This window comes from Limanda limanda, chromosome 7 (genome assembly GCF_963576545.1).
Source record: "Limanda limanda chromosome 7, fLimLim1.1, whole genome shotgun sequence".
In the NCBI taxonomy this organism is placed as follows: Eukaryota; Metazoa; Chordata; class Actinopteri; order Pleuronectiformes; family Pleuronectidae; genus Limanda; species Limanda limanda.
Genome location: NC_083642.1, coordinates 18,423,839 through 18,438,080, shown reverse-complemented (window position 1 = coordinate 18,438,080; position 14,242 = coordinate 18,423,839). Strand labels below are relative to the sequence as shown.

The following is a 14,242-nucleotide window of genomic DNA, read 5'->3' as shown; positions in this document are numbered from 1 at the left end:
TGGTGTCATTATAACCACTCTGCTGTTTTACATGTATTGTCCACTTGATGGCGCACCATGAAGCTTTGGCCCATGAGTGAAACAATTGGATGGAAAGCTTCAGAGCTTCATGAAGCTTCATGTCGCCATCACTAGCTAATGACACTGATCACGCCACTGAGCAAATATAAAACGGTTAGGGTCACACCACAGACTATAAAAAGGGTTAAGGTCACACCACAGAGGAGAGGTGAAGGCTATGAACACAAACCATGGATGTATAATACACGATTGACTAATTACATTATTATTACGTTATCGTTTTTAAGACTTCATACTCTTTTGTTTTATTCACTGTTCTCTTATTTAATGGAATAATTGAGAATAATTGAGTTTAAATTTCCCTGTTTCTGTTTTCACATACCATATTGGTTTGTATGTTGCAAATTCTTTTTCACCATTTTCATTTTATGACTAGTTTGTTCTATTTTGTTGAGGATTTTATGACTTGTTGGTTTTATTTTGCTGCCAATGTAAAGCAATGTGGATTTTGAAAAGTGCTCAATAAATAAAGTTTGTAGTTATTATTATAATATAAACCAACACTTTGCTGGCATGAGGACTTGCCATCTCGGGACCTGATGAGCCCATTTCAAACTACTCCATCTCTACAGTGAATGACTTTCATCATTCACTACTTCAGGCATTCTCAAACTAACTTGTTTTTGGTCATCACAAATCCTTATTTTTATTTTTTCCTTTGTTACTTTTTTGAATAAATATGATTTTTGAATAGCTACCCTTCTAATGCATCACATGGGTAAAAATGACCCGTATTCATTCCCCGTGTTATTTTATGCATGAGTGTTTCTTTGCTATATGTTTGAAATAAATATTTTGTCATTTAATATTCGAAGTATTAATAAAATATCTTGTATTTGATAACCACAAATCAATATGTCCCTTTTTCCTTTCTGACTTTATAAACAAACGTAAATTTGCAAAAATGAGCCATACGGTTTTATTCACTTCAGAACACCTGCCATTCATTTCACATCTGTGCCTTTGCACATCTGATGCATTTAAGTCTTATTTTACAATCCATTACTCGTGAGAAAGACAACTATGTACAATACTAACTAGCTGTTAGGTAGCTTGCTTCTTTTCTGGCTAGCTAACCATAGCTAAATCAACAAAATAAAACTCAAAATATCACAGTATAAACTTAATAGACTGTTTGATTTGCATTTGAAAATATGCTTTTGATTTTCTTTATCCAGAGTGTTAGTATGGCTGGTCACAGTCATTTCAGACTTACGGTTTAAAGATGCTGTATGAAGAACAGGACGAGGAAAATGAGGAGGCAATTCTTAGTCTTGATTCCGAGTCTGAAATCTCTGATGCTGAGGACCAAGACACCAGACACACCCACAACTCCGGCTTGGAGTTACTACACACACAAGCCTCACCAATTCCAATCTTTTATCCTTATGTGCAATAATTCAGTGCATTTGGTTCAATATTTCAGTGAAGTCATTGTGCTTATATGCAATAACTCAGAACTGCATAGGTTATTTTTATATTATATTTAATTATTCTATATTTATATATATATGCATATATACAAATTTGATGTATGTATATTTTTTTTTTACCTGATACTTTCATATTTTGTCAATTTATTAATAGTTTAGTGTTGCTCTTTTACCTAATTGTCAATTTGGCTCTGTGTGCCGTGCATATGAATTCCAATGTGACTGTACTGTCTGTCTTTTATCTGTACAAATCGCACTTAACATCAAGCTATCATATCTATCTTGATCCAAATGCATGTGTTATCAAATGCTGCAGGCATTATTCCCACATGTGTGACAACTACCATAAACATCAATAAGAAAAAACTCAGAGCAGTGATTAGTCTTGAACATTTCTTGACTTCAATAAAGAGAGACATTAAAAGACGCCAAATATTTTAATATCCACGGTTTTAAGAAAAAAAAACACTGAACTTTACAACCTCAGAAACTAATAGACATTGATCAACAGCAATAGTTACAAACATCTTAATAATAATCTATATATATTTATAAAAAAAACTTACCAGGCATATCAAAACAAAGCACTATTTCTATTTACACTATGACAATGCATAATACTGATCATAAGCACAAATAATCACTAAATAATTTTACCTAAAGCATTAAAGTGCTCTGTCTTTGACCAGTTGGTGTTAGCCGGTGGAAGTGTGAACGTATGAGGGCCATGCAATAATTACTGCTTCTCAGGTAGAGATTATTGTCATGGTGCAAAGTCAGCTACTTACTAGAAACAAATTTGACACCATACTTAAATTGCACCATGATCAATCAGGTTGATGGCAATGGATTGAAATTGGAATGTTGTTAATGATTAAATATCCACAATCAAGTGCTATGAAGAAACACACAGCTAGTATGAGGACCCTGCCCTGCAAGGTTTTATTCAAAATTCACCAAAAAGTAGAAACATACTACTGTCTTGTCTAGTGTCGTAAACAGGGATGCCATTCTTGATGTATTTTCACAACTCTGATTGAATCCCTGCTATTAAAAGATATAATACTGTTTTTGATATTTTGCCTCTCAGCTGTTTTGTAGTGTGTTTCCATACTAGTATATATAAATACAACACCTCCCATAGTAAAAAAGTAATGGATGCAATGTTTTACTTTGGATTTTACTTGTTGACTTGGATGGGACTTCCCTTGAATACCAAATCCCATTTAATAAATTTGAACATTGAAATGATAAGGGCATACTGAACTAGAAGTCATCAAGTTATCTTTTCCATTATAATATACACAACTAGGTGATCCCATAACTGATTTACCAATCGCCTCTGTACATTTGGTTCAAACAGGAAACACAAGTTTTCATTTTGATTCTAAATACCCATTTTCAACCCAGCTAGTCTAAAACATTTACAAGTTACAGTATATACATTTGCACAAGTGAAGTAAAACTGAAAGAGCAATAAATAAGGCAGCTGAGAAGTAATTTTATGATAAAAGAAAATATGTAAATTAAAACTATTCAATGCTACAGTTGATGTTCACCATAAATGTCTGTACTGTTAGGAAAAATGTTGCATCTATTATTGCACTGTGAGACCAAACAACATCCCGCCTCCCAGAATATTTGATAGTCCGCACTTGTAATCTGCGATCATTAGAGTCGGAAAACTTACAGTTCAAACAATGTGTTCTTTCATTGGCATTGCCTTGACAGTTGTATTGTCGCAGTGGTGTACGGTGGGAGAACTTGAGACGTATTTTGTGGTATCTCATGTTCAAAGTCCTGGATGGAGCAAGTGTTCATGCACAAAATAAGGAAAGCACAGGAAATTGCATTCATACACTGTAAAACATTCCAAACAAAACTTGATTCTCTGCAAGATCACTGGTAGAAACACCTAACTGCACATTTAAAGACCCGATCCACATTTGAGAACTATGCAATTAGGCTGATTGTGACAATAACGCTGTCAAAACAGTCCCGAGATTCTTTTCAGCCTCAGTGAACGTCACTTTCCATGAACTCCTCCTTGATGGAGTGTTTGTTACGTGACATTCTGCAGTCGGGCATGTCGAAACCAAAGTCAGCCCACTCATCACCAGGTGCTGCCATACCTGACGTCCCAACGACACCTGCCCTGTTGGGGATGGTGATGGTGTGGCGGACGCGAAAGTGCACGGCCTCCATGACGCGCTGGCGTTGCAGTTCCCCACCAGAAGCACCGATGGCAGCCATCGCAGAGGCGGCCATGTTGCTACTGGAGCGAAGAAGCTGCTGCCCTTGGTAGTCATGGTGATGGTTAGAGGCTGGGAGCTGGATGGGAGCGCCATGTTTCATGTCCTGCAGACCTCTCCAGATTGTGTGGCGGGACTGCTCCGGTATCTTCAGCGCACCTAAATCCTGACAGAGGCACAAACAGACATTGGAGAAGTGTGAGTATGAAGTAGAAGACGAAGAAAAGAAGACAGATAATGATAAGAGTGTTGCTGCATCCTTGTGTATTTGCAGGTAGAAACTATTTGTGGTCTGATACTCTACAGGACACCTTTAATACGATTACACCAAAGTATTCCTTTTTTCCCGTGGGTTTCCAAAATGTTCACGTTCACTATTGTTTCCTCTCTCTTTTTTATGACCTAGCATTTGATATTGTAATGATTGTTGTCACTGTGAGGTAGTGAGTAAACAAACAGAGCAGTTACCTCCATGGTGAGAGTCTGAAGATGGTAGATCGACTGGAAGCCTTGGGAGGTGAAGTACTCGATGAAGTTCTGACAGCCGAGACTGGTCAGGAAACTGTACGGGGAGAAAAGCAGGGCTGCTTAGACTGTCATCAGACCACAGCTACAAAGCTTAAAGTAGGACTGAAATATAATAATCTATTTGACACAGATGAAAAGTGCAGCTGTGCTTGAGTACAACAAAGCATGTCCTAACTGTATTGTCAGGGGCAGTGAGTATGAATAGAAAAGCCTTTCAGTTCTGTTGTATCACATCATCATCTCACTATCATCTCAATCTAATATTAGTTTATTTTTAAACCGCGTTTAAGATTTAGGGCTTATATTAAGCCTCAAGTCCACAGAAACCATACATCTTGATAGATGCAATTGTGGTAGAACCATAAACATGCATTTATATTAATGATTCATAAGGCCACAATTGCTTTGGTGAAGAACCTTTATTATAAATACATAAAATGTTAATGTTTTGGTAACATACAATGTAATCCAAAAATACGCTAAACTGTACAATTCAAAATAAACATGATGATCTAGAAAATGAAAAGCTGGACAAAGTCTGATGTATCAAAAAAAAGTTAAATATGTGTCAGTCAAACAACTGCATTGACACATTTTCTTAGAAAAATAAGAAAGTAAACAGTTTTAAATTAAACAGAACGTAAACAACGAGAGATTCTTTAGAAGAAAAATCACTATAGTGCATTGCAAAGGTCTATGTAGGCTGTATACACAGTGACTGTGTGAATGTTTTTAGATGATGTGTATGACGCACAGTTTGGGCTTCATAACAAACCCCGACATCTGATTCAGACACTTAGCTCATGCAACTAGTTGCAGCGAATTAAGGTAAGAACACTAGTTGCTTGTAGACAGTCGACAAAGACATAGACAATTTTATCTTACACTGGTAACAGGACACAGCACAGTTTCTTTTTTTATTTTCCTTAACTTCACTCAAACATTAATTAACCTGTTGCTATAACACAACCTTTCCACTTAAAGTTAGTTTTAGGCTGTTTAATAAATAGTTTATTTATCAATTGCATGGAGCCAATTCCTCTTTGGGCTTTCATCGTGGCACCAGCCATGGTTGCTGGGAGATTTGTGATGTAATTGCGAGTCTTTGCAAAGCTATGATCCAATCAAACAGTCTGTATTACACAGATCCATCTTAACACATTTCACTGCAAAAAGGACCCCCCCTCCCAAAAAAAAGAAAAAACAAAGTTTGGCCAGATGATCAAGCATCAACGTGCCACTTGTTCGTATAAAATCCATAGAACCTTCAAAAGATGGATGACATGACATGATGACATGGTTGTATAAAAATTAGACTAAAATATCACACATACAGGTGCTGCCATCTTGCGCTTTAAAGAAATTTGATTTGATGTGTTTTTTTTAGTTTGGTCAATGTCCCATCCACTAACATGGAGTGGAGTGGGCAGGGTTTTTGAGCTATACTGCAGCCTGCCATCAGAGGGTGATTAACAATGGTTTGGCTTCACGTTTGGGAGCCGACATGCCGTCCACCTTTATATACAGTCTATGATTTTAAACCAACAAGTGCATGTGATTGTCTGCTGGCCTTTTACAGGAGAAGAGAGGAGTGGTGTCATTGGAGGGTGAGGTACCTGACGAGGCTGGGGTCAGGGTTATACGGAGGGGGCGGGCTGCAGTGGGAGGCAGACATTAGAGTCTGACTGCTGTGGCCCCCGTTCATATCACCGTTGGCCTGCATGTGGTGGCTGTTGAGCATGTTTGAGCCTGGGACAGAGGAAGGGGCAGTCAATACATAATCGGCAGCAGATGACATGTACTATAATGTACTACATACTACAATCGCATACAATTATTTGTATTAATATTTTCTAATCTGAAACCTTAATCAACATACTGGTTTTAAACATGCTACTTGTGATTTGATTTGAATCACACACACGAGGTATAAACTCACCCATATGAGCTATGGATGTGGGGGCAGTGGGGTGTTGCTGGGGCTGCTGCCCCACCAGATGGTTGACTGAGGGCGGTTTGCTCAGGCCTCCGTGGGCATGAAGCTTGTTCATGTTGGACATTGGAGAGTAAGAGGAGGGGGATGATACATGACTCCTAGAGAAACGAGGACAAAGAGGCAGAGTTCAGTGAGATACGTGGGATATGTGTGAAGGACTATTTGTTCAGCTTCTTGTGAAGGTTATTTCATTCTACTCTGAGTTGGTAACTTCAACTTCATCTGGAAAATGACTCTAGAGAAGTATGTCTGGGTGTGGATATATTTGTGTGTATGGCAAAGTGAGAGTCATTATATATGTTTTGTGTATTTGCATTTTACACACAGGTAGAGTAACTACAATTTAATACTGGAAGCATGTTTTTGTGTTTCTTTTTATCCCTGTTCATACCTGAGAGACACAATCTCAAATGTGTCCTCAATGCATCTTGGGTGCATCACACCTGTACTTCGAGCTGCCCACTTGTGATTGGGTCAGAGTGGATGTTAAAACCGGGTCTGAACAGGGTCCTTGTGTATAATTGAGTGTTTTTAAGCATGTTTACAGTATGTAAATTCATCGATGGTCCTCTGTGTGCTTCTGCATGTGTGTGTGAGTGACTCACGGTCTCTGCAGCAGTTGCTGCTGTGTTTGTTGTCTATAGGAGTCGACCAGCGGCTGCGGCACCAGCTCCACCAGCTCCAGACTGTCTTTAATCTTCATCAGCAGCTCGAAGTTCTCTCTGCCACGAACCTGCGGCCAACACGACACCGAACGCAATCAACAGCCATTTGAGCACATCTTTTGAACAATGGTTCATAGTTGAGTTTAGGGGTTGAAACCTGACACATCAGATGTAAAACTAATTACAACAAAGTGTGTAAATGACTTACAGGAATGTAGTAAATCTCTTCTTCTCCGTGTCGTCTCTTCCTCATGTTAATATTTGGACTCGGGATGTTCGGCGGACTCTGTTTGAGGTCTGTAGACGACAGAATCAAACTTCAGCAGGTTTCTCCAACATGCTTCATAATCTCATCCTTAGACAGTCACATGTCGTGAAAGTCTCAGAATTTCGACTCACTGCGCTTACTGGCACTGCCATTTTTGGCCACATTCTCATTCAGGGCCTGTTGTTCCCTGAAGTGGTCCTCATCGGCTTTGCGGTCTCTGCCAGGACACGCACATATCCGACCTTCAAACGACCTCCTGCCCAAGACTTGGCCACTGGAGTTAAAAGAAAAATGTACTTGTTTCTTTAAGATGAAACACTCATGAAATGCTCGGTAGCTTCTCGTACATTCACTATGACCGAAATCTGTACACAGGGTCACATTATGAGGACTTGTCTTCCTAATACAGACAAAAGATAGGTCCCCATGAGGTTTAGATAATGTGTGAAGGTTAAGTGTGAAGGTTAGGGTTAGCCATGTGTTTGACCTATGTATAGCTGACTTACTCCCTGGTCTCCAAAGTGATGATGATGAGGATGGGTCTTCTGTTCATGCCACCCACACAGCTGCTGTTGCACATGAAGTTATACAGGATGGTAGTAAACTCAGTCCCCACCTGCAGCAAACAACAATCAATGTTTAGGGGTTAAAGGTATTTTATGGATCAAACAATATCTCTCATTACGCACCATGTGCAGACAAGCAAACCTCCCATTTTCTCTGTAAGGGTGACCAATCCACCACCAGGGGGCAATGCTGTACTGCACTTTGATGTGAGGCAAGACAATTGATGCTTTTCATTAACCTCCCCTGATGGTTTCTCACTATTGTGATTATTTGATGACCTTCATCCTTATTTACAGATGCGATAAAGTATTTCACTAGAACTGACATCACCACAATGTAACGTGTGTCTCTATGATAACGAGCCACCAACCTGAGGAGACTCATAGGGCACGAAGACGCTCTGTCGGCCAGTGACAGGATCGTCCACATACTGAGAGAGGTTGTTCCCCTCCACCCGGATCAGGTGACTGGCTGGGGCTGCTTGACCTGTGGGAAGAATGATGGAAGAAAGGTGAGGATGCAGTTGGTTGCTCTAACTCGGAGCATCACACCCTTCATTCACCACACAGTCTGGTTTTTAAATATGTTACTGCACAAAATGTTTGTGCTTAAGGCCTAAATGACACCACAGTTGTGATTAATGAGTAATGCGTCTTATCTCCTATACTGTGTGATTTACCGTCATTGAAATCTCGTCCCAGTTCATGATTGGGACAGCGCTTGACCACCTCTGTGACGTGCTCCGCCTTCTTGTAAACAGGCATGGCTCTGAGGATGCTGCCATGTGGAGGAGAGGCGGACAGTTTGATCTGGATCGGACAGGTCTTTGCAATCTGACAGTAGAGCTTCTTCAGCAGGGGTGAGTACTGGATGGGAGAGGAACAGACACAGGGCCAGAGAGACTCAAGTCAGTGATCTGTGACTATGACGGTGTGCATATGGGAAAAAGTGAAAATGAAAGAGGCATCTCTCTAACATATTCTCAGAACATCAGCACAAGTGAAGCAAGACTTGAGCCAACAAAATGCCAAACAGTTGCTGTGTTCAAATGTGCATAACCAGGTTTCTTTCTATTTCTTGAATTTTACAGATGCATGTGAAGAATCAGATCTGTTCGTCATCAGTTCACTCCCTTATGTTTTTCGAATAACCTACAGAAATTTTAAGTTGTGAAAATAAAGAAATATAGAGTTGTTCCCTCAAGACATTGATATGAATAATAAGATAAAAGATAGGTAGATTCATCTCAAAGGATTTAGCACCATAGACATCAGGGTAAAATAATGTTGTAAGAGATGCTGCTGTATCTTAATGAGAAGAAAAAGTGATTTGAGCCATTACATTATCTATTAGTGCAGCAGGGATAAAAGGGATTCAATTGGACAGATCTAAATTAAGTAAAATATAATTTTATGATCAAATTGCGGGGCCCAGATAGGACACTGTAATTATGGTATAATGTTATTACTGAAGAACACATAGTGTCAGGAAAGGGAGCGTAAGTAAAGGGAACTGTAAAACAGTCAGCAGTAAATTTGAGTCGGTGTTATAAAAGTAAATACTGGGTTATTAGAATGAATAAATTATTATTATCCATCAGAGTGGGTTTGTGGGTAGTAATGCGAGATGCTGCAGGTGGTAGAGGAAAGGCATAAAAAGACAGATTAGAAAAGGTGAAAAAAATCTTTTTTCAATTCAATGAGATTGTGCTGAGCTGTGTTAGCTAAGTTTTCAATGACTCCTTGTTTATGAGCATTTACACATGCAAGTGTGTACTTGTATGTATGCGTGTGAATGCCTGTTCAGACACATTGCAAAGACACCGGGACAAAGGATGGAAGAGCCTTAACATGCCCGGACACAATCACCAAATCTCAAAAATCTTCCCAGTGGAAGTTGGGACCTTCCAGAAAAGAAAGAAGACGACAGTTGTCCTGTGTGGGCTTGCAACAGTGAGCTTGAATTCAGATGAAACAGTGAAATATGTGGCAGAAGTATACGCAGCTCAATATCTGCCACGTCACATTGGAAAAAACTTGTGTCATTTTTATTATTATTCTGTGAATTTGATAGGTGAGAGAAAGCACACACAACATGAGAGCTATTGAGAAAAGCTGGAACTGTAAACCAGGACCACATTAATGGTCTGCATCTCAAACCTCCTACCAGAATCCTCAATTACCATTTTAGAGTTTTTATCTGGTTGACTTTAATCATGTGGTAAATGGTGAATATTGTGACACCCTTCAACAGATGAGTGTGTTTGTAGGAGTTTGTATAAAGTATAAAGATCTGAAGGACATTTCTAAACTAAGACCTGATAATATGGTCAAGGTTATTTCCGTTTTTAACAAAAAGGTTATATTACAAATTGACATTTTGGGTCTAACAAAACATTTTCATAAAGATTTCTGCTGCATTGTGGGAAGTGTAGTATCCACTTGAACTAGAAAACCTATCTTTACCAAACTCAAATAGATCCACTCCACTTTCATTAAATAATTTGTTCTTATCATTCCGATTCTGGTTTGACTCTCCCTCCAAAAAGCATCTGGCCTGTTGACGACTGCCATAGAGTCATTCCTACGCCAGCAACTGCTTGGATTCCTTGTTGTGACACCGTTACTAAGCCTAACCCCCCCCCCCCCCCCCCACACACACACACACACACATACATACACACACATACACACACACACCCTTAGCCATGAGCACACCCTTGAGGGCAATGGAAATACCTGTGCACAACATTACCTTTTCCCACCTAACTTTCCCTGACAAGTCTGAACAGCCCATCCATACCATGAATAAATTATTTTTCTGAGATACAAAAGCCAGGCAGAGTTCCTATTTACAAAGCTAGGGACTATTCCGGTAGCATCAACCACTCACATCTAAAACAAAATACACATCCATTGATTTACCTTCCAGCATAGCAGACTTTGGACTGTTTTCGTATTTAAAAACAAAATTCTTGAAAAATTGGCAGGCAGCGTCAGAGAAAGTTTGATATTTGGTCATGCTGGTGGTTTTATGGCTTTCTGTTTGATAAAAGAGTTCCTTATCTGTTTACTTTTTTAATTGTAAATGTATGATCCACGATTTCGCAGGCTTTTTGAGTTTTTAGCTGTTTTTGTTATTTTTCTAAGCTATTTATCTTATTGCCTTCAAAGGAGGTAGTGTTTTCACCTCTGTCCATTTGTTTTTTGTCGTTGGTGTTTTTTGTAGGCACGATTATTCAAAAACGAATGGAAGGATTACCAGTATGGGTCAGAAAAGAACCCATTCAATTTTAGTGTGGATCTGGATCAGGGGGCGGATTTCAGAATATCACTTATTTTTACATTGTGAGATAGGGAGTTTTCTTTTTGTTTTTCTGTCTTTTGTTTCCTTGATTTCCAAGAGAATAATTAATGGATCTTGATGAACAAACCTGATTTGTTGAGATGACTGATCGTAATGAGTGTGCAATTTGGTGCAGATCCAAATAAAACTCTGGATCCAGTGGATTTAAATTTGTTTGTAAACTCTACTGAGTACCATTCTAGTTTCATTTATTTGCTTCTGTTCATGTTTTTTATTGCACAGCGCTTTCATGAATTTTGAATTCCAGTTCTTTCTGAAGTCCTGATGGCCGAGTGTTAAAAGTGTCCATTGGTTCTTGAGACATTGTGGAGACAGTAGGAATCAGTGGTTTGACGATATGGTTTTTAAAAATCTCAGAGTGCATGAAAAAGTCATAAATTACTTTTCGTGCAGATGCCATGGGAGACGTCTCAACTCGTCCAGCACATCATCTAGTATATACATGCACAGACAGGGAATCGGCCCGCACACACACATGCTTCACAGATTAGTCTGTGAGGTCAGCTCCTTGTGTCATCGACAGAAGCGCAGTATTAATGAAGGAACCACACTATCAGATGTGTTCAGACAAGAGATGCATATATTCAGACAAGTGATGAATAAGCTAGGCTTTGTTTCAGGACACAGGGTGGGATGAAAGGATGGAGAGGAAGGACAAAGAGTGACTGAGAGTGAGAACAAAGAACTACTGACTGAAGATTTGAGGTGGAAAAACTGTTATGTGTCGGTAAGAAAATAAAATGAAGAATTGAGGGAGTAAACCAATTTGGTTAAATAGGTGATCAGATTATTAGATAGAGAATTTGTAAATGTTCAAAAAAAGGAAAGATGTCAATTGCAGAAGGTTCACCCGGATGTTATGAAATCTGTTCAATCTGTTGATTTTAGTTGATGTAGACACTGTCCTTGTTGAGGGTAAAAACAACATTGACAATATAAGTACACTTTGGAATTCATGTTTAAGTTTTTATCACATAATTTCAAAAATAAGATATTTGAATATGTCAGAAGCTCATGTAACATTTAATCAAACGTGCCAACGTCCTAAACATCCAGCTTGTCATCCCAGAATGGTTAATGTGACCATGATGTGTCTGTTTGGATTTACAGTCAAATCCTCCATCTATCCATCCATCCATCCATCCATCCATCCATCCATCCATCCATCCATCCATCCATCCATCCATCCATCCATCCATCCATCCATCCATCCATCCATCCATCCATCCATTCATCCATCCATCCATCCATCCCTGCCTCTACACTGTGGACCAGCAGAGGCAGGTCCTGACAGGCTGCTGGAGACAGGGTGATGATTGCCAGACCGTCATCCATATACACAAGCAACAACTTGCCCGCTGCAAATTCACTTAACTGTCCAAGTATCGAATACATTTATGCACGCGCGCGTTCACAAACCCACACGCACACACACACACTGTAATTGCTGTTTGTCTCTAAGAGACTTTGGGAAAAAGATGTCATAACCTTAACAGACTGACTTTTTTAAGAATCGTTTCTTTCCTGTTAGAAATTCACTGCAAATGTTTTTCTTTGTTTCACCCTTATAAAGCATTATTGTTAAGAGAATTTCTTTGAGTCTATAAGGATATGAAAAAAATTATGATTTAACCTATTCAACCAACTGACAGATTACACAATACAAGAAGTAATAGAGTGAGTTGAATGGCTTCGTATTGATTGCACTACTGCCCGTCACTTGTGAAGTATGGATTGTAAAAGTTCTGTATTTATGACAGCATGGCATATACACAGTATTACACAGAATGAGTGTTAAGCGACACACAGCAGAATAGAGCAGTGTTAAACATACTCGTTTCCATGATTGATGACATGCTGCAGTCCAGATTTCCGCTGAGGATACTGGATAATGTTCACAGGGACGATATTAATTAAGATATCAATCCTGGAGCCTGTATTTTCTCTAATCTACCTGGTGACTATAAAAAAAGCACCTCTCATTTACAGATTCACACACACAAGATCATGTACTTGGCTGGCATCTGAGTATGTGTGAAAGACACCATCTTTATCCAGTGTGTTTTCCCAGATCCGGTGGTCGACAGGACAGGAAGGCCAGTGGTGATGTGGCCGCGGATGATGCATGGGGAGAGGAGGGGAAGGACGCATTGTGTTGGGCGTGTTGGGACCTGTGTCCTAACGGAGAGAAGCTAATAGCTGGGAAAAGCAGCTTCTGACAAGCCGCTGCGAAGTGCATGTTCAAGCCTGTGTACCCCCCCACCCCCCCATCCTCCCCCAAACATACTGTACGCACACACACACACACACACACACGCACAGGCACACATTCACATAAACTGAAGTCTGAGTGTATGGAAAGAAGTCTTATTATTTGACAAGGCAGAGGTGTTACATCTCATTTCCAGCCACAGTGACGCTTGCCGGCATCCACGCCAAGGAATCATCTTCTAGGGGCGAGATAGCGGCAGAGTTTCAGAGCTATTATCACTAATGCACGGCGTCTTGACGAGACAGGAGGGGGACTGGGGGATTACCAGGCGAGCTTAACATGGGCTTGGATGGATTTGCAGCATGTGGAAACATTATCATAGTTGAAAAAAAGCATTGTGTCTTCTCTTCTCTTCTCCTCTCCTCTCATTTCGTCTCCTCTCGTCTTTCCCTTGATACCCAGCTGTGTACAACCACAAACCTAACCTTTCTTTTAATATCCCGATGCCACCCACTCTAACTGGGAGGATGGGAACCAGGTAACTGATTACAGTCAATATGCTTCTATGGCGTTCGGCATTCCCCACTGCCTGAGGCCTTACAAATCTGCAGGAAACCCAGACTGTTAAACTTCATTCAAACAAGGTGATTCCGTCTGGTCCAGCTATCGTCATCCTTTTCTTTGAGCATGTTCAAACCAGGGCTTTCTACGGAATTTTTCACAAACACACAAACCCACATGTGCATGCACATTACACACAAACAAACACACACACACAAGCACACACAAAATCCTCATCCACAGTGTTATTTCTGGGGGAATCCCCTTCCATTCCAAGAGGCTTGACCATAATCTCTATTCTTTTCAAAACTAA

The 14,242-nt window shown here is 39.8% G+C and overlaps 1 protein-coding gene across 4 annotated transcripts in view; it reads right to left on the bottom strand.

The window, feature by feature from the left end:
- Positions 1-3,530: 3,530 nt before the first annotated feature.
- The window catches only part of tp73 (tumor protein p73), a 24,359-nt gene continuing 13,647 nt past the window's right edge, over positions 3,531-14,242 (bottom strand). For 2 of the 4 annotated variants that reach the window (XM_061074491.1, XM_061074492.1), the window contains 10 exons: positions 8,470-8,656; positions 8,161-8,276; positions 7,730-7,839; positions 7,355-7,497; positions 7,164-7,252; positions 6,896-7,023; positions 6,234-6,388; positions 5,911-6,043; positions 4,235-4,328; positions 3,531-3,932 (listed from right to left, as the gene is read on the bottom strand). In XM_061074491.1, coding sequence (XP_060930474.1) covers positions 3,531-3,932; positions 4,235-4,328; positions 5,911-6,043; positions 6,234-6,388; positions 6,896-7,023; positions 7,164-7,252; positions 7,355-7,497; positions 7,730-7,839; positions 8,161-8,276; positions 8,470-8,656 — 1,557 coding nt within the window. Of the gene's footprint in view, positions 3,933-4,234; positions 4,329-5,910; positions 6,044-6,233; positions 6,389-6,895; positions 7,024-7,163; positions 7,253-7,350; positions 7,498-7,729; positions 7,840-8,160; positions 8,277-8,469; positions 8,657-14,242 lie in introns of all 4 variants that reach the window. The other 2 variants (XM_061074494.1, XM_061074493.1) reach the window with 2 other exon arrangements.